The sequence below is a fragment of the Pteropus alecto genome, unplaced genomic scaffold, assembly GCF_000325575.1.
Source record: "Pteropus alecto unplaced genomic scaffold, ASM32557v1 scaffold57, whole genome shotgun sequence".
NCBI lineage: Eukaryota > Metazoa > Chordata > Mammalia > Chiroptera > Pteropodidae > Pteropus > Pteropus alecto.
Genome location: NW_006442508.1, coordinates 1,847,220 through 1,873,558, shown reverse-complemented (window position 1 = coordinate 1,873,558; position 26,339 = coordinate 1,847,220). Strand labels below are relative to the sequence as shown.

The window sequence follows — 26,339 nt, the reverse complement described above, 5'->3', positions numbered from 1 at the left end:
ATGCCACGGTTTTTGTCTTTAGATTTGGAATTAAAAGCAGTTAATAGCCTTAATGTTTGTATACACAGGAGAAAAATTCCTGGCCTAGGACTGAAAAGCTAATTTTCAAAAGAAATTACAATGAATCACCCAACTACTCAATTAAAATAAAAATCTGGATGAAAACAGGTCACCCAGAGGTGGGTTCATGTTTATTCTCTGCTGGCATCCTTCAAGCACTTTAAATTATGAAAGAAATTTAGATTTGCAATACTTTTCAAATCTGGCTCAACAATCCCTCAACCTAACAATGCCCTCTTCTGGTTCCATGATTCACACGGAGCTGGGCTACAGGCTAACAAAAAGTATAATTTATAGAAGAGTATAGAAAAAAGCATTGTAAAAACTGCAGGAAAAAGGATTTAGTTTTATTCTTACTAATGTATAAAAAAACCCCCAAAATACAGTTAAAATAATACATAATTATTATATGTTACACATATATATTTATGTATGCATGCATATATTTATGATATATATGGTATACTGTTACCATATTTTATGTATTTAATAGATAGTATAAAAATCAATATCAATATTATACATATTTATATCATGCATATGTATTTATTCATGGTATAAACGTATATAACATATCATATATAATACATTACATATGTATAATATATAATACCTGGTATAAGTATATAATATAAAAATATAATACATAATATAAATAGTCCAGTTAGATTGTACCAGCTTTCAGCTGGAACTGCTTTGACCTCAGGTTAAATGTTTATTATCATAGATCAAAATCACCTGAGTTTGATTAAATTTTTATTTCCCGTATTCTTATTTTACTAAATTTATAGCTATAAAAAATTTAATTTCAATTGTAACTCTTAAAGTCTTTATTCTCACAGATTTAGAGATGTTAAGCTGTAAAAATATTACTTCATTTACTTTGAGAAATAATAAAGCATTCTTGAATTCAAACTCTATTTCTTCAGTCCCATTTTTTTTAGAGAGTTTCTGACTGACAAATTTGCACAGGAAAGTCTCTTGTTAGAGTCTAGGTTATCCACCAGAATGACTGTACTTACGATGGTGAGTGAGGAAGGAGGGATTCAGAAGCTAAGCCACTGGCTATTTTCAGATTTTCTAAGCAGCTGGGCAACAGCACCCCCTGGTGCCCCCAAAACTAACATGAACATTCTATGGTAGGAAATCCAGATACAAGGTTGAGGGTAGGCTGCTCAAGAAAGCTTCAAGGCAGCACATACTTGTTAAGCCCTAATTATGTACTAAGGTATTTGGAGGGGGCAGGGATTCACAGAGAAGCAGAACCCATCATTGGTCTCTCGAGGAACTTTCAATTTAGTCGAGAACAACAACTGCCATAAAACTCCTGAATGAAGGGCACATAGATATTGAGGAATTGCTGCTTGGTTTGATGGACAATGGAGAGCCATTCTTTACACTTAAACTACCTGCACATGGTGCTGGTCTTCTAAAGACATGCCTCAACAAGTGAATAGTGTTTCACAGACCTTCTATCTTTCTTCTAACTCACCAAAATCTCTATGGTGAGCTCAGGCAATGTCTCAAAATTAACCTACAGTTTTTACCTGCTGGTGTATTAATGCACTTCTGGATGAAAAGAAATTGGCCACACCAAAGAAGTAACTTCCAGTAAGAAACAAGTGGTAAATAAGGATTATTTCAATATCGCTTATTTTACCTAGACATTAATAACTCATTCCCTTAAAGGAGGAGTGTCAACTGATGGAGAGAAATAATAGAACTCCTAAATTGGGTTCTATGAAAAGCATATGATTGCACCCACTCATCTCAAGGTATTTTACACCAGTACTTACTTCTGGATCGCATGTAGCAATCATTACAGTTTAGAAGACCATTTCGAATCCTAACATCCGTCCCACTCACTGCATCTCCAAGCTGTCCTTTACAAATCCCACACTATAGGGTAGAAAGAACAGAAATTATAAGGTGCAAAGGGAATTATTTCTTTGTAATGCTTAGTTACTGTTTACATGAATAGCACAATAATAACTTGTACAACCTCCACATTTGTTGAGCATCTACTACATGATAGATGCTGCACTAAGAATTGACTTACAGCAACAATTAACTTTTAGCATTTTACAGACAAGGACACTGGTTCAGAGAGGTTGGCTGACTTGTCCAAGTTCATAAACCTGGTAAGTGGTATTGGGTTGATCCCAAAGCTTATGCCGTTGACCTCTATCATACACCGTTTCTCAACCAAGATGGAAAAAAACATTTTAAACAGATAAATTCTAGTAGTTTTAAATAAACACATGGACAACAGACAATTGAAATTTGTCTGTGAATAAAATGCTTTCCAGGATTGCTGATGAATTCTGCCAAGTCAGAATTACTAGGAAATAGCTGTTTACCTTGTATTCCATGTTAGAGGTGGAGACAACCAGAGTAACAGACCCACTGAGAATGGAACTCCTTTCAGGTAAGTCTGCCTGAGTGCAGAAGGAGACTGTGGGGTATACTGTGCTGGTTGTACCACAGAAGGTGGCATTAGGGGTTAGTTGTGATGACGGTCTGTTGCCAGGAGATCAAGACTCAGCTCAGGAGAAGGGGGCCAACCTTAGACTCAGGCTCTAAGGTCACCTGGGACAGAGGGAGGCTTCATCCCAATTATGTTACAAGTTCATCTATATCGCAAAGGTAGGGGATAAACCAAAGAAGCAATGTACCTTAAAGCATCAGGTCAGTTCCAGGAAGTGACTGATTAGAGAGAACAAAAGCCTTGACATTTTAGAAAGCAAGTCTCCTATTCCTTAAGAATCTGCAAAGACTCTTTGCTACCTTGATTCTTTTGAGTTCTGGTAAAGTTTCTGAGAAAAAACTATGGTGTTAGAATATATTATCCTGACATTATTGTAAAATTTTAAAAAGTACACTTCTTAAGCCTCAAAGCACTCCTAGACAATTTGGGGCATAGATTATCTAGGTTAATTTTACAATGAGAATAGTGATACATTGAGCCTCATTAAGCATCCATATTGTATTTTGTTCACAATAAGTCTTGCTTTCCAGTGATTTACGGATATAATTAAATTAATAATTTTGGGACAGCTTTACTCACATTCTCTTAGCTTACAGGTAAAGTGAGAGTTATTTTAAAGCCATGCAAGCTTACTTTATAGTCGAGGAAGCTACTCACAAGAAATAGAACAAAATTCAAGAAGGAAAAAGAAAGCATAACAGGGTTATAAAGAAAAAGAAATGACTCTTATTCAGAGATAAAGGGTTTGGTTTCAAAAATCATATATTAATTTGAAACATGTCCATAAATGAAAAAAGAGATGAGAAATGCTGATATAGGCCAACTCATAAATTTTATAATAAATCAGGTATAACTGGTTAGCTCGTCTATGTATTAGCAGGAAATAGTCTACTTATTAGACCAGAAATTAGACCACATTTTCAGTTTATTTGTTAATTCATTCACCTAAAAATATTTACTGATACCATCTCTGCTAGGTGCAGAAATAATAGTGGGGAGCCAAGCAGACATGGTTGTTGCACTTATGGAGTTGATAGTTTATTAGAAAAGATGATAATTAAATAATTCTATAGTGAGCAATAAGGACCATGAATGGTTCTATAAGGACCATTTGTAACAAAGGCTAGGTGATCAGAACAGGTTCTCAGAGGAAGCGATATTCAATTTGGGATTATAGGCATATTTGTTCAGAGATCTACAATTTTACAACTAGCTATATAACTACTTAATTGACAGAAAATCTCCCATGAGGTAAAAGACTAAAAACCTTCAACATTAAGTCACAAGAATTTGAGAAGCAGCAAAGATTCTCAAATAAATCCACACGTCCTAAAAGACTCAGAAGTAACACTGTCTTCTCAGGGCGGCCTTCTGAGTTTCCTGGTAGAGTACACACTATTTAGCAACAAAAGCTGTTTTATAAAGACACGTTGCACAAATCCGTTTTGCTTCTTGTAACTCAACATCCCAAAGGGATGAGTGAGAGCAGAGAGTTTCATCCTGAAGGATGGACTACACGCACAATTTTGTATGACATAGAAGGGGGCGGCCTCCCGAGCAAAGGCCGTCAGGATTTCCAGGAGGTATTTCTCAGCACAGAACAATGCCAAAAGACATCACAAAACTGTCCATAGAGAGGAGTGCTAAATACATACCCTAAAGCACTGGATGTGAAAATAGAGATTGAGGGTCTCAATGATCATTGCAGCTCCTTTTCCCAAAGGAAGCCCACAGGAAGAGCACAGCTTCTTCCCACTTATAGACCTAGGTTTAAAAACATACAATAAAATATTCCATTTATGATAGTTGGTTAAACACACAAACATGTAGATTCATGCAAAAAAAGAAAACATGGATTTTTAAAATGTTTATATCATGAGTGAAATGACAATCACTAAACTGATAATGAGCATTAGATATAATTTGCAAACAACTGTTAGACTAACTACAATAGATCCCCATAATTGTATAGAATTTTGTGTGTGTGCGTGCACATGTGTTTTAGTTATTTGTTACAAGAAGTGTATATCGTAGTCTATTCAACCATGGTGATCAAATGCCTTGAAATAATTCAAGGTATTTATCATAAGTTTTTATAAGTCCCCCAAAATAATCACATTTAGCTTTACTAAGGTGTCAATGTTGCTTTAAAATTTTCTGTAATTGATTCATTGGCCCACTAGGGCATTTCTTTTTACTTAAGAAAAACAATTTTTTTGTCGTTTAAAAATAGAGAGGCAATTGTGATACGGCCCAACAGGTCCCAGACAGATATGGAATTTACTCCCTGCTCTGTCACTAAGTTTTGTGATCTAGTATAAAGAACTCACTCTGGGTTTCCCTTTTACTTTTAAAACAAGAGAACTGGACTAGGTTATCTCCACTATCTCTTCCAGCGTAAATACTCTGACTCTATAATCTGGGTGCTTGACATCTTCTCTGAGTTCTAAGCCCCTTGAGGACATGAGCTGCATGTACCCCATCTCTGTATTCTGGCAGCCCCTAAAACAGTGCCCATCAATGGACTAGAACCAAATCCAGTAGACCGACAGCAGGTGAGGGCATTAGATGGCAGTCTTCTTAGGCGGCTTTCCCACGACTGAGATCAGATTGAGATGATGCCTATTGTTTGGAAAGCTCTTGGAATTACACAAGAAATTTAAGATATGCAGTGTCATTCAGAAGCCAGTGGGGTGCAGAGAGACAGAAGAAACAGAAAGGAAGACCAGAGAAAAGAAGAGCTGTCCTCAGCAAAACCTATTTATTAGGATTTCCCTCTTATCCAGTAGTTAAATGAAATTTTTAAATCAAAGAAAACCTCTGAGTACTCAGTGATGTCTCCAGTGAATGAGAATTCAGGCAGCTTTTAAGAATATCGTGGGGCCCAATTTATATTCAGAAGCCATCAGAGAGCTTGAGTAGGTGAAAAGAAGGATGAAGTTTCGTTTCTCAGCTCCTGCCTGGTTCTCTGTAAGAGCCATCAGCGGATCCTGCCGAGAAGGACCAACGCATCTTGGAAGGAAAGGTGCCGACTTAGGAGCCCAGCAATTATCTGGTGGATTTTATTATTAGGTTGCAGGTTCCATACAATATAATTAAAGGCCTATAGCCACAGATACACCAATGTCACACTCTTGGCTTTTTCTATTGCAGGCTACAGGTGGATGAGGAATGTGTTCTTTCCTCTTGCCTGTGTGTATATAAGAGTCTTGGATGGATGACGCCCTCAAAATCATTTGGCAAGCACTAATTTGGTTAAAATTATACTTGGCAGGCTCTAGTGAAAACAAAGCTGCCTCAGAAGGTTTTGCTGACCTCTTGTACCTGTTTGGTGACTGGCCAGGAGGGGTGGGAGGACAGGGAGACAAGTGTCCCACCTGGAAGTTCTCTTGAGGGCTTTTCCTGTAACATGGTAAAGGAGCCAAAAATTATGACAAGTAAAGAGAAGCCCAATCCTACAAGAAAAGACATTTTAGATAAGAAAATAAATACTTCCTTTATAACAAAATACCACAGAGTGTCTTAGTGGTAATTTTTTATAGAGGACAAAAAATAATAATTCCATCTAGCAAAGATTATATATGCATTACCTGCATAATATCAAAACTGGGGTGGCATGGTTGAATATAAAATGGAATATTGTTATAAACTTTAATTTTGCCAGGGTCTTTGCTTAGTTAAAATTGCATGATGAGTTAGATATAAAAATTATGGAATGGGTGGGAGGGGAGAGATAGGTAGGGATATAGGGAAAAGCTTTAAAAAAGAGCCCAGAAATAAAGGGTAAATCTAAAAGGAGGTACTTTTCAGGGAGGTGGCTTCTACCCTATCAATAAATTCAATTTGGGAACCTGTTATTAGGGGTGATGTTCAAAACATTTAATAACCACTATGTCATAGGCATCTACAAAGCAGATGGTCCCCAGGCAGGAGCTATCAGAATGGTTTCACAGGTGTTGTTGGTTGCACAAACCCTGCCTGTGATTAAGCCATTAGTTCTGGGCTCTTGCTTATAAAATTTCATTTGGGATAGAATACAGAAAAAAAAATGAGAGTAAGAGAAATGCCAACATAGAAGTGAACAGAGCATGAGCCCATCTGTGTCCTAACTGCTTCCAGAATAGCTCCCTGAGCCCATTGCCCAACCAAATCTGCCTCCTCCAGCAGAGCTTGTCTTCTCCAAAATATCACATTTTCATATAACACCCTAAAGTATAAGTGTCATTACCTTAAAAAAAGTTCAAAATTGCTGCAATAATCAATAACAATAATGATTACTTCTATGTGATTTTAGCTTCTATTGATTCTGAGTATCATCTAGACATATAGGAATAAAATTGGATAGACATAAGAGAAAAGGGAGAAATAGTTCAAACACTGTATTTTTAAAAATATCATAGAAAATAAGATAAAAAGTTGAACTTATAAAACAAGTTATCATTATCACCATCATCACCACTGTCACCGCCACCACTATACTATATAAAACATTATTTTCCAGACACAAAACCCTATGAGGTAGGTATTACTATTATTCTCATTTTATACATGAGGAAACTGAGGCAGAGAAAGATTAATCAACTCGCTCAAAGCCCTAGCCAGGCAGGTGGTCTGGCTCCAGTTAGAATGACTGGTTAAAGTATAATGAATGCTATAATTTTAAAACTGATTATAAGGAACCTCTGGTTCAAATATGATCTTATCATAGAACTATGAGTTCATTTTGAATTCCTCTATCACTTAACCAGTCAAGTGCTTTGGATAAGTTATTTAATTTTCCTGAGCTTCAAATTCCTCATCTCTAAAATGGGAACAATAACCCAATTAAAGTTATTGAGAGAGTTCAATGAGTTAATATATGAAAAGTAGAGCTATTTAAATCCTATAACACAGTGCCTATTATACTGAAGTGCTTCGAACATGTTAGGAAATATTATTGTAAAAAAATATAAATCTTACAAAATTAAAATATTGCCTGTGGTAGCTACTTAAAGGGAGAGAATGATAATAAGAGAAAAACATTTTTTCCTTGAAAAAATACTTGTCAGTAGGCTCTGACACAATTTAACTCACTCAAATAAACTGTCGATACAACATTCTTCCAAATTCTTTACAATATGTAGATTTGTGGGTTAAAAACTACTTTGCCTCTTTCAAACTGATAAATTCAGAGTGAATGTTTACTTGCCACAAAGATTGTCCTAAATTTCTGTAAATATCTGTTAACTTGTTAATGAGATTCAATGGAGAGAAAGCACAAAAATGCTGCTAACATCTTGCCATCTCACACTTTTTCATTTCTCCTTTTCTTAGTCAATAAGAATTAAGGAATAAAGGAATTGCACATCCATCTTTTTTGATTACTCACTTCCGCCTTTCACTTGGAGACTCGACCTGATGGTTAATGCTTTTATCCAAAGGGAGAGTTTTTGGCTTTACATCTTCTAAAATGTTCATTGGTGGGTTTGATAACTGCTGATTCTGTGATGGATCTGAGGCCAAATAAAGAACATAAACTTAGTGCTCAGTAATGTCACCTTAATGCTTAGTTAGTCACTTTTCTTTAAAGTGCTAATGCCTGCTGAGTCTCAAGGTGATTCTATGGAGACTCAGGGCATGTGGTGGTGGGAGTTTATTCACTGTGCTATTTACCTAAGGTAGAAGGGAAGCTCACAGCCAGAGAAGGTCATATCTGTCTGGACCATGAAGGGGTAATGTCTTACAATAATTTAAATATCAGGGTTCACTTCTCCCGCCTTACCCTGAGCTAGCTGTGGGTTCACCTCACAGCGTGGGGCCCCAGCTTCTGTATCCAGCTGGTCATCCTGATAGTTTCCTTTCGATATGGGGTTCTCAGAATCTGTCAAGGCCCCTTGAATTAGGCTGTTAAAATAAATAAATATATTTCAGAACAGAGATAAAAACTGAACTAAACTTATTCCCTAGCATATGGAAATACCAACTTCAATATGAAAAAAATAAATGGGGCTAACTAAATGTTTATTTATTCTTTTTACTTTAAACTAGATTCAAAATGGATTTCAAATGATCTAGAATGCTACTCATTTTTATTACTCATAAATTTAACAAACTTGTGAAACCATCATTTCTGATGTCTTCCCCACCTCCCTGTCCACAAAGAAATTCATTCTAATAATCTCAAGGGATGCCAGAGCTAACTGGACTCTCCCAGATTTGCACAAGAGAGGATATATTGCAGAAATCATTTGGGCCACATGGGGCTTTGGCAGCTCATGGTAATCCACTGGTCTTACAGGAGTTTCTGTGTGCAAAGAAAGGAGATATGGAAGAGATTTTTAAAAGTTCCTGGTGGCGATAGGAAACTAGCAAAAATTACATAAAATGCTTATCAGTGGTATTCAAATATTCTTGATGAGTGGCTTTCGTTTCATACAAGTGGAAAGTCCCTATAAACAGTGTGAACTAGAAACAGACTTGCTGTTCCAAAGGCTCTGCTGACTCCAGACTCGTGGCCTGAACTCCTATATCCTACAACTCACCCAGTCTTCTAGCTGATGAGCTCAGGAGGATTCTCAGAGCAAGTCCCACCAGAAGAGCTCAGCTTTCAGCTAACCTTTCAAATTGACCAGTCTTTGAAAATGACAGATAGCCTTTCATGCCTTAAGGTCCCTCTGAGGATGGTGTGTGCAGCGTAGTCCAGCATGCACACTTATCAATATCTATCTGGCATCTCAGATGCCCAGAGGCAAACATCTGTTTCATAAAGAACTTCCTGTTGCTAGAGCACTGCCAGCCTCCTGGGTTTCTGTGGGTTCCTTCTAGGTTAAGAGTGGGGTGGCATCAATAAACCCACTATAGCCCATAGCTACAACCAGATTCATCTCTCATCTGAGCTAGCTCTGAATGCTGCTTGGCTATCTGGATACCCTGGTTCTGATCTCCCATGGAACATACTGAAACCCATGAGTGGGGTGATTACCCACGACCAATCAATTTGTTGGTTATCTTTTTTATCATCACCCAGAGTAAACATGGCTTTTCACAGCTCAGAGGATACTAATAGTAAAGTTCAGGCCCATAATAAAACCACAGTGGGTGCGACCCCAAGGCGTCATTTAATCTCTGTCCCTCGGGACATATTAACCATTTCAGGTGAGTGATATTTAGGATTGGGGCTCTGAACTAACAACATGCTCCTTTGATGATCTAAACTATCTCCTCTTATTTAAAAAAAGGTTTTGCCTATTTTAAAAGAAGGCTATTTATATTCAATAGTATGAGGATGCTGACTTCAGGGTTATTAGAATGTGTTCAAGCAATATGTAATGTATTATTGGAATGATCTTTTCAAAGCCAAATATAATTTGCATTAGCAATGAGTACCCTTCCTGGGAGTGCACAGGCAGAGCCTGGTTTCATGCAATTAGACAGACAGCCTAGTATGGTTCATACCTGCCCTCTTCCTCCACTGGATCACTTTCTCTAGTCTTAAACAATAAGTCATTATTGTCCCCCTGGAATGATTTCTTCTGTCTTGTATCTTGTTCTTCTTGACAGTTTTCCAGGTCCATCTTATTCTAATGGAGGGGAAACAAGGATAATCTTGAATATAATTTTTTAAAACACTGGACAACACTCATCTCTGGCTATGGGATACTTGAAACTTTGTTTTTCAATTGCATTGCCTAGAATTTAAAGAACAGTTGTCCAAATTAACTGAATAGTAACTGAGTTCCAAAGATTTGAAATAACTGTGCACCTAGGTTAACACACCTTTGAAATAAGCCAAAGATTTGAAATAAATGTGCAATCTAGATCTCTCTCTAAATTTATAACGAAAGAGAATTAGTTAGAAAACTCACTTTTAAAAACTAAATAGTCAAAGTACTGCTCATTTCAGGACAAATATCTTTGTAGTACCCACCAGTTATTACTTTTTTAAATGCAGATTATAGACTTTTGTCTACTACCTTCATGACCTTATTCAGGGGATATTGAGGTAGATCAGCTTTTCTGGGTTCTCTCCAGATTTTGAATACACATGTAATTTCATGTGGAATTTTAAGAGTAGGAGAGAAGCAACTTTCATGGAGACTGGTGGAGAGCACAAAGGGATGTGTGTTATGGCAAAGAGGAATACATGTCTGTGGAATGAAAGAATAATGGGTATCAAGGACATTCCAGCACACAGCTTACTAATCAGGACCTTGCCAGCCAGCACAGAGAGACTTTGGTTGCCAGCCTGTGGCGACAGATCTGGCCTCAGCAATGACTTTATTGTTCCTCAGGAAATGATTCTAGGGTTTGACAATGGCAGTGACAATTCCATGGGGTACAATGGCCTTGTAGTAGCTGTCATGATTCTAGAGATTTAAACTGGTAGAAAACTTGGCCTTGTGGTTTATACTTCTAGTTAGGTTTGTTTACATCACAATTTGCTTTTAATCTATGGTCTCACCACTGTTCCACTGCCTTCAGTCATAGAGAAGGATGTAGACAGCTGGTCTGCAGAACTTGAAGAAATAGTAAATGGAACCACAGTGTCTTCAATTATTTTGCGCTCCTAAGAGGAAGGACAAGAATTAATGAAAGGGAAAAGAGTAAAAAATCATATTTGTCAAGAGAAAAATTTCATTAAGGATCTCTGGGAAAAAAACAGCAAACAAGCAAGGCATTGAAAGACGGTCTTATTTTCTAAAAACATGTAAATCAGATAACACTCTCTATGGGCAACAATTTAAAACTTAGCGTTTAATTTAATAGAAAAACAAAGTCTTTGCAAATTAATTAGTGTCATTCAAGAAGCCTAATTAGAAATGCTATTAGGAGTCAGATTACACACAAAAACTGTTGAAGATAAGATTCCCAACAATATTAATCATAAACAAATTTGAGATAATATACATAAAATATAGCTCTCTTCAAATTCTCTACTGTGGTCTGGTTTGTTTATCTAAAAAAAAGAAAAAAAAGAAAAAAACAAAACCAAATTCTCCTCCCATCTAAATCTCTTTAGTACCATATAGTGAACGTAGTGGTAAGAATTCATTTGGCCTCAATATCAAAATTATCCTCATAAAATTAATTCACTACTACCAAATATGCTTGATTCAAACAGATACACAAATAAATAAATTGATACTTTCATGTCATCTAAGACAAATCAAGAATCTGACTCTCTGACTAGAGAACAGATACAATTACATTGTCTCTCTTGACAATAACTCAATAACTCAAAACAAATCTGGGATAATTGAGGTCTTTTAGAGCCTATAGATATGACTCATTTAAAGAGGATGATGGGCTGTGCTATGAATAAAGAGAATCAGACAGAGCCACATGCATACACATACCACAGACACAGAAAGTATTGACGGACTTTGAGGAATTAGGACTGCAAGGTCAAATTCCTTTTCGGGAATTTCTTACCTCTTCATAGTATCTGCGTTCTTCCTCTTCCACTTCCTTTTGGGCCTTTTCCCACTCTTCTTTCAGCTTGTTCTGCTCTTTCTGGTATCTCTCCTGTTATGGAATTTGCATAGATGGTTCTGAATGAACGATTGCATGCATTATTGGGACTTCCTCTCCCTCCAAACCACCATGTACAATATTTTGCAAGACTATCTTCTTGTTGTAACATTCTGAATCTAATTCATTCATGCAACACAAAGAGAATACTATTTTGTGGTACTCAAATGTGTTAGGACCCTAAAAATCCAATGAGGTAGTATTTTCTGCTGTCGGTGTTTTATAGAATTGTCCTTCAGACATATGAGAAGACATTTGCTTATAGAAAGAAAAAAGATGAAAAGATTGAAAGATTCCTTAACTTTAAGGGCTTTGTCCTAGGAGGTAGCCTAAACCAATAGTTTGTTTTTACTGGGTCCTTCAGAGATGAGCTTTGCCATTCCACTAATAGAAATACATTGCTGCTGGGAGAGTTTAATAAAAGGTAAAATTAAAACAAAACAAAAAAATCCTGCAGAAAGGTCCAAAGTGGACAAGATGATAATTAGCTGAGTAGCTGAATTACTCTTTGCTTATAGCTATTCTACCAAAATGGAATCTTCCTAGCTTTAAGTAACTTCTGAATTAAGAGTAGCTTTTAAACAGCCTATTAGAAGGCTTCAATATCAGAACTGCCATTACTGTTTTCAGAAACAGTACAGCACTAGTTACCACTTATGGGGGAAAAAAATAAAATACTCTGAGTAAGAATGGCTTTAAAAATGTGACTGGAGTCCCTGACAGTTGACTAGAAGAACTGGATAAATGGAGATTAAAATTAACGCCTAAAATGAGGACTGACACCCCTGGATGCCTTGGGACTGGCATCCCTGATGTGACAGAGATAAAGAAATCACTGAAGTGTATCACACACAGTCAAATATTTTAGGCTGATTGTCAATCATCTCTCTGAGGCTAAAACAAGTCTGTGCTTCTATCTTCTTGTACAAGGCACTGAAATTTCCTCCAGGTATTACCTGTTATGTCATTATTTTAGGAGCAAAAGGGTATTATTGGGATTGTCTGGAGCCTGGTGTTCTTATTAATGCCCTGGTCAACCCTTGGCAGGCTTTTAATTCCAGGCAAAAATTTTGTTATCAAAACCTAATATTGTAAAGTTTTAGAGAAGGACTTCAGGGGTTTTTCAGAATAAAGAAAATAGACCTCAAAACTTCACAAAAGCTTAAAAATAAGCCTAGCATTTTAGGTTTATTGGTTCTAGGAGTGCACATCCTAGAACGTGCTCCCCTCACTGACAGTGTGAACTGATAATGGTAATGCAGGGAGTGAAAGATGTGTGTCTGCACTACCTCCTACTCCTAACCCTTTCTTCCCCACAAACACTTTGCCCCAAAGCCCACAATTCTACCACACTGGGTAACAATTTGGTGGGACAGGAACAATACATATGCCTACATCTGTAACCATGCCACATTTCAGAGTGTAACAGACAGAGTGCCACCATGGGAAAGCACACTTGCCTGTCATCTTTACTCAGTGAAATTTCTAACTCTTGGCTGTTCACTATTTAGCTGGAAAATGGGCATCTGATTTCCAAGAGAATAGCAGATGGCAGGGCTGGTCATCCCAATGGATCCCAACGGATCTAAAAATCATGGCAGCTCTGGGACTTTGCTGAATCCAGGTCTTATTAATATTTTGATATTGAAGGTTTACCTCTTTACAATTTTAAAAAGTGTCAAATTTAACTGGCAAGCCTAAAGCCAAAGGCCTAAAGGTTAGCTATCTAAACTGACCCCTGCTCTCTACCGCTGGGAATTAATCCAAAAGGATTAGAACAAAAAGATTTAGAAACATTTGCATTAAGCATTGCTTTCTACGCAGCAGCAGAAAGCCATCGAATTAATGAGATTTAAAATTCTTTTCATTTATGAACTTTTGGGTAAAACCAGTACTCTTGAGGGTATAGTGGAAAGAACATGAGTTTTAAAGTCATTCAGACTTGGATTTGAAATCAGGCTCAACCCTTGTTAGCTGTGTGACCTTGGGCAATTAATTTAACTTCTTTGAGCATTAGTTTCGCCGATGACAACCTGGGGCTAATCAGACATACTTTGAAGAGTTTTATGAGAACTGAACTGGAACATTCCAAGCACTCAGCATAGATCGGGTTCTAAGGCTATTATGTTACTTTCTGAAGCCCCATTATTCCACAAAACTGGCATGAAACAAGAAGGAATGTGATAAATTTACTTCCAGAATTTTTCTGGAATTGAAGATTAGCAGCTATTACTCAAAGATGGAGCAAACATTTCTAGTTAAGGAACAAGACCCAGGCCTTGTTCGATAATTCAGTCCCACTGCTACTTGGATTGGTAACGAAGGAGGTAAAGAATGGGTTGGCTCTTAATCAACACTTGTAGAGTTTTATTTTTTTAAGTGACATGCTTTTTCCTTGTCTTCATCAGTATAACTTTTGGTAGGAGGAATTAGACACAGGGCGTTATGTTGCATGGACACAAAATGAACTGATTTAGACTCACTGATTTCTGGGAAGAATCCAATTCCATGCGTTTCCTGTGATAAAGTCTATTTAATACAACAGAAATTAGGAGAGAATCATCTAAAAGAAAAAAAAAAAAAAGCAGCAAACCCAGCCCTACCTGGAGCAAACGCTCCTGCTCCTGCTGCCATTTTTCCTGTCGCCTGCGCTCCTCTTCCGGGTCCCATGCCCAGAACTTAAACTGCTTAGAAAATAAAAGCATAATCAGAATTGAGCCGTGTCTTCAACGCCAGACCAGGGCAAGGGACACGTTTGCCTACAACCTAGCACTCTAATGGACACGCAGAAGCAGAAGCCTTCAGGCTTCTAAAGGTTCTCTTTGTTGGCAGATAATGCTCTTTAATCTTAGTCCCTCTTTGGTTTATTTCCAAGAGGCTGATATGATTCTCTGAACCTTTTTGGAGCTAATGAAAACATGAAGTAATTAGCCCCTGTCATGGGAAGGCTTTCGCTTCATTTCTTTTAGAAGTGATTTCTTAAATGTATTCACGCTCTGGAGCGTAAGATACTCATTCTGCATATTGATCCTGGATCTGAGCAAATGAGAATGCTTATTTCAGCAGAACTGCATTTTGTAATAAGTGACGTTTGTTGCCCTATAGAACTAGGTAATCTTTTGTACTGTTATTGCTTTTCTACACCAGCTTTCTCTAAAGTGGGTCATTTAACTCACCAATGCCCACTAGCATCACTTGAGATCCAGGGAAGAGGCAGGGAAGAGTCTCTGCCCTGGCATCTGCATAACAGTCAAACGCAAAGACTTTTTTTTTTTCCTTTCAGAAAGGTTTTTGTGAGTTTGGGAACCAGGTGAGAGAATAGGAATAACGAGAGAAAGATGCATGAACTAAAGTGGGCACCCAGGCCACAGAATGTGAGATTGAGAGGGTCCGGGAACGGGTGGGGAGAAAAATCACAGCTGGTCCCTGCGAAACCAGCAAAAGGTGGGCCTGCTATATTTAAATAGTTTTTCCCCTGAATAACTTGTCAGAGTTACTGGCCTCCCCATCACCTGAGGCAAAGCAGGTTCCCCAATAACTGTGCTTCCCCTCTTCCCTCCGATGGGGTAGTTTGGGGAGATACTTAGAACTGGCTGGGAATCTTGAGAGAAAAAGTGAGGCAAGGGTGGAAGAGTTAGGGAGAAGGGGGAGAGTCTGGGGTAGGGTGAGGAGCAGGCAGAATTAACCTACCCTGGCTGTGTGGGAAATTGGGCAGGGTCAGTCCTGTTCCAGGTTAGATGAGACCAGTTACTGCCCAAGATACCTGAGTCAGCCCACCTTTGCCCTGCCTGCCACGGATCTGTGCTATCACCAAGGTGCGTGATCCCTGGGTTGGCCCAGAAAAGCATCTCCAGGCTGAGAATGCAAGAGAGGCCATGGGTGTTGCTGGATTTATAACTTTATAAATATTTATATCTTTAATATATTTTGACATATGAAATGTAGGTCTCAATTTATACTCTTGCTGTGGTTCCTGCAAATGGTTGAGATGGCCACAATGCCCACAAAAAGTCAAAGAAAGGGGAACGAATAAGTGAGGAAATGTACTTTCTATACGCCGCTCCTGGGATTCACATTGCATGTCAGCATACTAAAGGCTCTGACAAGTTATTCAGGGGAAAAACTATTTAATTGCATGTAATCTAAAGTTTCCCACATTTTCTTGGATGACTAGAAAACATCCAAATGTGAATCCTAGATGGGAAAATCTATTGGATTAATAATGTTGGATGTTGGCTCCACACAGCATTTTCCAAAGACTTGCAAGCAGTTGAAATATTTAGAATCTCTCTCAGGAGGATGGCCCTTCTTTGTCTTTTGAGGAACGAGGGTGTAGTTATGTGAATAAAGCTACAGCAAGCTCAATGAATAAAGTCCACTAGTAGAAAAATAAGAGCAACAATTAGAAATTATTTAATTTTCAGATTTCACTAGGTAGTATTTACAAGAATAAGTCAAGTAAGGAGTAAGCAGATAGGATAGGAGTAGGCTAGGAGAATAGAGCTCAGAAGAAAACATGGAATATTTGTTTAAAAGCAAGAGAGAAAAAAATGAGAACTTTCAGAAGAAGATAAAGAGGAAGATACCTGTGTGACAAACAAGAGGGAGAGAAAGAATGGTGATTGTGCTCCTTGGCAATTATTTGCTGAGCACTTAATAATAGAGGCCAGGTGGAGATACCACATGGCTCAGAGTCCCAGCCTTGTTGAGTTTACAATGTACTGAGTGTGTGTGTATGTATGTGTATGTATGCATGTGCGGCAGGATGGGGGAGTATGCTGGGGGGCGACCAATATGTGAATGATCACCAGAGGACAGTGGGATAACTATCATCAAAGAGATATAAAAGGTGCTAGAGAAAGTCGGAATGGAGAGCATTTAGCCCACTTTGTTTATCTGTTTACAGATTTGTATCTTCTTTTGGCTTAGGGGTTCCTCAAGGATAGGCCGGGCCCTTTATCCATCTAAGTATCCTAAGACCTTGCATTTTTAGGCCTTCAATAAATGTTTGCTGAATAAATAAATGGACTTCATGCTGAGTAATACATCGTCTTCTTCACTCCCCTTCACAGACCCTGACCCTGTAGCTTAAGGCCACTCCAAGTCTGACCAAAAATGACCTGAGTCTATTGAGGTCAGCATATACAAAGGATTGGTTCCTCTTCAAGCTGCTCTTATTTTCAAATTTCTTTTACTTTTCTATTCTATGAAGAGCTATTTATCACCAAAAAAATAACAAAATGGGGTGGGTATTTTCAGAGAATTCACTTATACAGGTCAGTAATATGATTCTTTCTTGTTCTATTCCATAAATCAGATATAAGAGTGTATCTCTTTAGGGCGCCCTTCCTCTCTACCCCTGCCCAGGGGTACAAGAACAACGTCACATTGTTGTTCCATGTCATTTAAAATGGAAATCAATGGGTTTGGTTGTAGTCTTCAGATCTGTGCCATGAATGCCAGCTTTGGGGTCCTTCTGCGGGTTCCCATCCACTGTGAGTGTACTCAAGATTCCCAGAATTGGCTGAGGCAGCTTCCACAAATGGTTGCTAATTCTGGAAGATATTGAGGGTTATGTGGCACGATGGATCTCCCTTCTCCATTCTGTACTGGCACTTAGGAATTCTCAAAGTGAGACAATTTACTTATAGATAAGAATTGGTATTGGCCATGGTGGGCCTCTTGGATTAGCCACTGGGGAAGATTCGTTCATGCATCAGATGCTGCTGTGCTAGAGGCTTCTGAATAATTATTTCAATTAAGGCCCACAACACCCTGAAAAGAAGGTTTTATTATCTTATTGTACAGTCAAGAAAGACAAAGTTCAGAGAGCCTTCAGGGTATACAGTCAGTAAATCTGGAATCAAAGGTGTACCGGTGATTATGTGACTGCACTCGGGGGGCTCAGGGAAAATGGTACAGTTGATTGTGCCAGGCAGGAAGTCTACAAATCCAGTGGGAATTTTCGAGGGCAAACAAAAGGCTCAGCGCTGGAAAAACCCAATTTAGAAAGGAGTCAGGTCTGTAGAGATTGTTCAGATAAAACTCAGCAGCAAGGAATTTCCAGTGTCATGTCTTGACATTTTAATTAGCAAATGATTTTTTAAAATTCATTCAATTAAAAAATTAAAAACTAAATGTACAGTTACTTCAAGATATTGATTGTGATAAGGAGTGCAACAGATACAGCTTGGATATCTCAGAGAGATTGTAGGTTGGGGCCCTGTTGCCAAAATACACTATGTTGAAATATTGTTTTCATTAAAAAAAAAGATTTTGAATGCCTACAGAAGTCACATATTTTAATACTAATTCCTGTTGTCACACTCATTTTAATTGTTTCTTTTAGATTTTACTTTCTTGATTTACCATTTTGTTTCCAGACATGATCACAACTCTGCATAATGAAATCCATGTCTTTCTTCATAATTCACCTGACAGCATTATACCTGACTTTCAATTATTCTTTTACAATCAATTGTAATTGATTGTAAAGCCCATTTTTGACTGAATCTTCTTTAAGTGAATCAAATACCTTATAAATTAAAATCACACTAGATGTATAATGTTTTTCCTTAAATGGGTTACTTACAGGTGTAGTTACAGGTGACTTTTCATTGCTTGGAGAATCCACTGTACAGAAAGAAAGAAAAAAGAAAAGATCACAATGTGAGCAGCTTCTTACCATATTCTCTTTGATCCCTTCAGTGGAGTGTGGTTCCTATGTCAGCTTCAAAGCAATTTTTTTTGTTGTAAGCCAGAAGCATTAGAAAATCATAATAAAGCACACCCTTGAAGCAGTTTGTACCCATCACCAAAAAGGTTATAACCAGTATGATATGATTGTTCACATTAATTAGCACCAGATACTAGACTATAGGAAGCAAAATATATTCCAATTAATGCTTGTTTTTAATGCGCCTTGCATTTTGACTTGATTGACAGTTCCCTGATTGTCTGACTTGGAAAAGTATCATACATAGTGAGGCCAGATGTCATTCAAGAAGTAAAAAGAGTGACACAGTTAACAAGAGAACCATTACCAGTTCCTGGTAATTGTTTCTAATTTTTTGTTTAAAAAAAGAGAAGGAGACAATAAAAAAAGAGGCGAATATTATTATTTCTTTAGATTTTCAAAATCAAAGTAAAATTCTGTGAACTTCCTCCCAATTTTAGTATAATTGGCACTTATATGAAAGAACTAGTTCTTTGCTAACTGTGTGCCAGAAACAAGCATTTTTTTCCCTGAAATCAGAAATGAAGAAAAATACCAGATATTATTGGTTGCTCGCAACATGGATTTTTTGCACAAAAGAAATATAGCTATCCAGTATGCATTTTACCTGACTGGGAGAAAAACTGGGAACGTCGCCAAGAGTTTTGAACTCTAAGCGGAACACTGGCAGTGCCAGGCGACTCTAGATCAGACAGTAGAACAGAACAAACAGAAAATCATGAAAACAAGGGTAAGAGTTGAACAGAACCATGCTTCCAAGTCTCAAGTCCAGGTTTGGCTGCACAAGAATTATAGTGAGAGAATCTAAAGTATAAAATATTTCAATAAAAAAAATTCAAAACCCAAAGACATGGACAAAAGTCAATAGAAATGAGACAGTTTATGCCACTGTCTGTCTTCTTTGGTGTTAGGTGAAATTTTATAGCCTCATACTTAATGGTGATATTCTTAAAATGTTGAATCTCAAAATAATATGATATACTATGAAAGAGCAAAATGCGCAGTTCACATTGCTTTTAAAGAACACTAGGAAAGTATTAAAGACAGCAGAGATGAGTTCAATTATTATTTGATACACTTTATAAAGGTTATGTATGGAAGTCTGTGGCAGGAGTTATATATGTCTGTAACAAAAGATGTGTATATGTCTATCTGTAATGTGATGGCATCAAGCAGACACAGCAGCTCATTTGCATCCTTAAACTAGCGCTGTGCTCATCTGTCATCATTCTCAATGCAAATAAAGACATCAGTTTTTAAAATGTGCACATATTTCCTGAAACGCCAATTTGAGAAATCTTTCTACTGCTGGGAGACAGTTTAGAAAAGGAAATATGTCATCTTTAAATGTGTTTTATGAATGTTTTCAGAGTAAAGACTCTCTCTGCATGTATGTACCTTTAAGAGGAGTCTGTGGAACATCAGTAGGGCCTACCAGCAGATCTGCAGTGGCCTGTAGGATCAGTCTGTAAGTAGGTGGCTTTATGGAAATGGAGGAGGTAGCACTGTTTCAATGAGAGGAAGTACTAGGTATGGTTCCAGGATTTTGGATCCTAACTATAGCTTCTTTGGACTTGAGTGAGACCACAGACTAGTCACTTAAACATGCACTGACTTTATATCTGGCAAAGCCCTATACTTTCCCTGTCTCCCTCAATTAAAGACAAATCATGTCTAATACAGTTACATTTTTTAGAGGCCTTTTGCCTCTTGAAAGATAGGAATTTACACACTCCAAACAAGTATTACTGTTATTTTTATATCTATCGGCCATGTCTTCAGTGCATGATTTAAACACATACTTGAAGTTAGTGGTTTTCAGAGAGTGATCCCTGGATCTGCAGCATTAGTATCCCTTTGGGAGCTTTTTAGTAATGCAAATACTGTGTCTCCCCTTCCCCCCAGTGAGACATTGCAGGAGTGGGGCCCAGTGATTTGCATTTTAACCCATCTTGCAGGCAACCCTGGCATATACTCATGTTTGAAAATTACTGCTTAAAGCCCTATCTCCACAATATAGACACCCTTATTTTTAAAAAAGCACTTAAGAATAGTTTATTTCTGCCTGGCACCTTGCTCTGTACTCCTATGCCTACTGCTACTATTCTGCAACTATTAGATTATAATATTAGTGCTTATTCTAAGCCAGGTATTAAGCTAAACACTTTTTTGGTTTACCTCATTTAATTCTTCCAATACCCCTAGGAAGTTTTTACTATTATTATTTCCAGTTTACAGGTGACGATTAGTGATTAGGGAGAACTTGGTGGGTAAGGTTGCATAGGTTAAGAACTAAATGAGTATGAATCAAACCCAGGTGTTCGGTCTCCAGAGCTTGCACCTGTAATTACAGCTTCCATGAACCAGACAAGAGTATAGAACAGGCGTATGCCAAATATAATTCTATCCTAAAGAATGTTTTTGAAATGCTCTACTGCTACTAAATTTTATTTTTTAATCATTCAATTTAGGTAAAGATAAGTAAAGTCTCTTATTCGACTGCACATTTTATAATTGAAATGTCTTATAACAGGTAATGAGATATAAAAAATGTAAGATAATAAAACCAATTAATATGGTTTAAAATACCTATTTCCTCTCTACATTACTTATCTGCACAATTACAAAGTGCTAGAAATAGGGCAGAATTAAAATCTTCTAAATATGGCCAATTGCTGACCCAGTTATAAGACTTTATTTTTGTCAATTCCCTTCAGGACAGTAGGGCTGACAAACGTAAAACAAATGTTTTGAAGATAGTATTGAACTTGTTTCCACATTAAGAAACTAGTGATCATCCATGCATGCACCAATTAATTCCCTCCCAGGTACTCCGTTATACAGAAAGAGCCCGACATCTCTGTCAGCCAGAAGCCACCTCAGAATCCAGCCCAAATAGCTGCCCATCCTTGAAAAGAAAAGTAAACATAAATTCCCAGTCACAATGACCCTGTACCATCCTCTCTTTGTCTGTGGACTGATAAATCTATAAAATGTACCAGGGAAAGTACATTAAAAACAAAAAACAAGAAACTTTATGGTTCTTCCATCCCGAACTTAAGCTGTTTTCACACCTAGAAAGAGAACAATCATACCAGTAAAGCCCAGTGGTCTGTGTGATTTTTTTAAATTTAATTTTTTTTCAATTACAGTTGACATTCGTTATACTAGTTTCAGGTGTACATAATAGTGGTTAGACATTTATATAACTTACAAACTGATCCCTCCGATAAGTCTAGTACCTAGCTTGCACCATACAGTTATTACAATATTATTTACTATATTCCCTATGCTGTACTTTACATTCCCTTGACTATTTTATAACTGCCAATCTGTATTTCTTAATCCCTCCACCTTTTTCACTTAGCCCTCCAACCTCCCTTCCATCTGGCAATTATCAGTTTGTCCTCTATCTATGAATCTATTTCTGTTCTGTTTGTTCCTTTCTTTTTTAGATTCCATCTACAAGTGAAATTATATGGTATTTGTCTTTCTCTGTCTGACTTATCTCACTTAGCATTATACTCTCTAGGTCCGTCCATGTTGTAGTAAATGGTAAGATTTCATTCCTTTTTATGGCCAAGTAATATTCTATTTTAGCAATGGAATATTACAATATTAGGTATGGCTCCCAAAAGTTCCCAAAGGGATGCTAAAGCTGCAGATCCAGGGACCAAGCTCTGAAAACCACTGACTTCAAGTTTGTGTTTACATTGTGCACTGAAGACATGGCCGATAAGACATAAAAATAACAATAATACTTGTTTAGAGTGTGTGGCTCTTCTTTATCTAGTTATCTATTGATGGCCACTTGAGTTGCTTCCGTATCATGGCTATTGTAAGTAGCACTGCAATGAACATATTTTGGATTTCTTTGGATAAATATCCAGAAGTAGAATTGCTGGCTCATAAGGTAGTTCTATTTTTAATTTTTTGAGGCATCTCCATACTGTTTTAAACAGTGGCTGCACCAATTTACAATCTCACCAAGAGCGCACAAAGGCGCCCTTTTCTCTACAACCTCATCAACACTTGTTCGTTTGGTCTGTGTGTGTTTTGAAGAATCAGTAGTCCCTATAGATCCTGAACTCTCCCACTGTTCACATGCCCTAGGTTCTTTCCTGGTGGTTGTGGGTGGCTGGTTTCTCACTAGGATAAAGGGATTCGAGTTGGGCTCTTAAAGAGTCAAGGGGCAATTCACAACCTATACGTGGCCTGAAAGGTACCTGGGAGTTTGCAGTGGTCAGCGCCACTTTAAAGATTAAGTCTAGTACCGAGCTTTCACCATACAGTTATTACAATATTATTGACTATATTCCCTATGCTGTACTTTACATTCCCTTGACTATTTTATAACTGCCAATCTGTATTTCTTAATCCCTCCACCTTTTTCACTTAGCCCTCCAACCTCCCTTCCATCTGGCAATTATCAGTTTGTCCTCTATCTATGAATCTATTTCTGTTCTGTTTGTTCCTTTCTTTTTTAGATTCCATCTACAAGTGAAATTATATGGTATTTGTCTTTCTCTGTCTGACTTATCTCACTTAGCATTATATTCTCTAGGTCCGACCATGTTGTAGTAAATGGTAAGATTTCATTCCTTTTTATGGCCAAGTAATATTCTATTTTAGCAATGGAATATTACAATATTAGGTATGGCTCCCAAAAGTTCCCAAAGGGATGCTAAAGCTGCAGATCCAGGGACCAAGCTCTGAAAACCACTGACTTCAAGTTTGTGTTTACATTGTGCACTGAAGACATGGCCGATAAGACATAAAAATAACAATAATACTTGTTTAGAGTGTATGGCTCTTCTTTATCTAGTTATCTATTGATGGCCACTTGAGTTGCTTCCGTATCATGGCTATTGTAAGCAGCACAGCAATGAACATATTTTGGATTTCTTTGGATAAATATCCAGAAGTAGAATTGCTGGCTCATAAGGTAGTTCTATTTTTAATTTTTTGAGGCATCTCCATACTGTTTTAAACAGTGGCTGCACCAATTTACAATCTCACCAAGAGTGCACAAAGGCGCCCTTTTCTCTACAACCTCATCAACACTTGTTCGTTTGGTCTGTGTGTGTTTTGAAGAATCAGTAGTCCCTATAGATCCTGAACTCTCCCACTGTTCACATGCCCTAGGTTCTTTCCTGGTGGTTGTGGGTGGCTGGTTTCTCACTAGGATAAAGGGATTCGAGTTGGGCTCTTAAAGAGTCAAGGGGCAATTCACAACCTATACGTGGCCTGAAAGGTACCTGGGAGTTTGCAGTGGTCAGCGCCACTTTAAAGATCTTCAGAGGCCTAAATTCCCATATTTTCAGAGGCCATCTCTCGCCTCATTACATAAAACATGTTAAAATGTACCAAATATATGAAACATGTTAAAATATATTCTCAGCATATAAATGTTTGTAGTATAGCTATAAAGAATTTTTGAAAGATTAAAGTTTTTGGTTAAGAGTAACACATTTAATCTATGATCGTGAATTTCTTAGTAATCATTGTGTACACATGGGAATTATTATGGAGTAAGAAAATGCGACTTTCTTCCAAAATCATTGTCAAATTAAATGGATATTGTATAAAGTTAGGTAATTAACAATTAATGAAGTTGACATAATATTAAGGTTATACATATTTTATTGAAGTTATTGATTTTTTATTTTGCAAATTTTTTTCTACATTTTGGAGCCAATAAAATTATTTTAAGGTATCAAACACTTGTGTAGGCTCTATGGTGCCTATAGTGCCTGGCTGATGAAATGGCTCTGGATAGGCCAAATAGAGAACGTGGCCCCAGATTTCCATTCTGAAATTATTAATTCAGCCATCATGGATTCTGGCAAACACCATGGCTAAAGGAACATTAACATAAATGCAGTAATATTCCTTTAAATAGGGAATATTTTACTTTAGATGGGCCCAGTAGAACATGTAGAACAAAAATAAAACATTTCCTTCTCTTTACCTTGAGAATTGAGATTTGGCAAATGTAACTGGTTGGTTTCAGGCATTTTGTCCAGAAATGGAAACATCAGGGTTGCTTCTGGTTCTGGAGATTTTGGCTTTACCACCTGGGTCATGAGCAACAGACAGAAACATGAGTTTATATAAGTTGTAAGTTCCTCATGTCAAACTCATATAAACTTCTATGTGAGTATAAATTTATATAAACATAAACTAACATAAGTATTGTCCATTAATAAATGCATAGGCAAAATAAAATTAAAGAATCCATGGCTATTACATGTCAATGAGCCTAAACATTTAACTCTTAAATGGACATTCTGGTCACTTCTCCTAGCCCCTTTTGTGCTTTTCTAAATTAATGAGGCCAATTTTTCAGAGAAATCAAATGAGAGCATGCAAATTTAATGACCATTTTTCTCCAAATCCAGAAAATAATATTCCGTCTTTGGGATTACACACCACTCTGTCTCATTTTCTTATTGCTCAGTCCCATTTTCTCTTCCTGGTACTTCATAATACTGAATTTGTAATCTCAGGATGTGAGATGTTCTACCTAAGATAAACTAAAAATCTTACTATGTAAGTGCTAAATACTAAAATAATATTACCTCTTAATGGGCATTATCCTTGAGAAGCAACTCAATGCCCCAACAAATTTATGCAAAGTACGCTAAAGACAATATGCTTTGGCTGTTAACAAAAAAGCATCATTACAAATAGCCATTATCAAACAACACAATAGCAATGAGGACCTTAGAGGATTTTTGAGGCATGTGAGATCATTTGTCTATATGGTAAATACTTCTAAAATTACAGGCTTTAAAACTTCTTATATTAGCTTTGTAAAAATAGATTTTTCTTATTACTGCTATTTAATTTTGTTTCTCCCCAATCTGAATGGCCTTTGCTAGAATTACCCTCTTTCCGATTTGTTGCTTCTAATCAACTGCTGAAAGACTAGATTACCAAACTAATATCTAAAATAAAAGTTAGTAGACTTTGAGCAAAGATCTAAATGAAGAGCACAGCTGTAACAGTTATTGTCCTTTCAGCTGCTTACAGGATTTCCTCTGATTCACTCTGGCTGTTGGCTGTGTTCTCAACAGATTAATTTGATAACCAATAAGGCAAGCGTGGCTATAGAGCACTTGTTTCATTATAAGCTGATCTATGATTTGGTCCTCAGGCTGATTTAATGTCTAGAATTTCTTCTTGGTAGGACTTTATTTTTCCGTATGAGTAATATATTCAACCCTAATGGAATCCTGAAGAAAATAGTTAATCACTTCATTCTGCGTTACAGAGGTCAACCAGATGTCCAATTGAATTTCAGTGTTAAACATGCAAAAAAGGTAAGGCCTAGACTTATCAAAGTTAACAACCCTCAAATCTTAATCTAATTTCCTTCATAGCAGAGTCTAATAAAAACATATTTCTGATAATGCCCAGTTGTAAATGAAACAGTTAATAGCAGAAATGCTCAAAATGACCACTGTGTAAAAAGGTCAGTCTGTGTACATGAGCACTTTGTTTTATAAAGGTAAGACTCTCAAGTGAAGTCAGAAAATAAAA

At 37.2% G+C, this 26,339-nt stretch overlaps 1 protein-coding gene across 17 annotated transcripts in view; it reads right to left on the bottom strand.

The window, feature by feature from the left end:
- The window catches only part of LIMCH1 (LIM and calponin homology domains 1), a 336,436-nt gene that overhangs the window by 5,765 nt on the left and 304,332 nt on the right, over positions 1–26,339 (bottom strand). For 6 of the 17 annotated variants that reach the window (XM_015597533.2, XM_015597535.2, XM_025040280.1 and 3 more), the window contains 11 exons: positions 24,766–24,871; positions 18,651–18,691; positions 14,662–14,742; positions 11,960–12,052; positions 10,989–11,093; positions 9,983–10,107; positions 8,310–8,431; positions 7,917–8,040; positions 5,873–5,950; positions 4,204–4,312; positions 1,857–1,959 (listed from right to left, as the gene is read on the bottom strand). In XM_015597533.2, coding sequence (XP_015453019.2) covers positions 1,857–1,959; positions 4,204–4,312; positions 5,873–5,950; positions 7,917–8,040; positions 8,310–8,431; positions 9,983–10,107; positions 10,989–11,093; positions 11,960–12,052; positions 14,662–14,742; positions 18,651–18,691; positions 24,766–24,871 — 1,087 coding nt within the window. Of the gene's footprint in view, positions 1–1,856; positions 1,960–4,203; positions 4,313–5,863; positions 5,951–7,916; positions 8,041–8,309; positions 8,432–9,982; positions 10,108–10,988; positions 11,094–11,959; positions 12,053–14,661; positions 14,746–18,650; positions 18,692–24,765; positions 24,872–26,339 lie in introns of all 17 variants that reach the window. The other 11 variants (XM_006922457.3, XM_015597538.2, XM_015597543.2 and 8 more) reach the window with 6 other exon arrangements.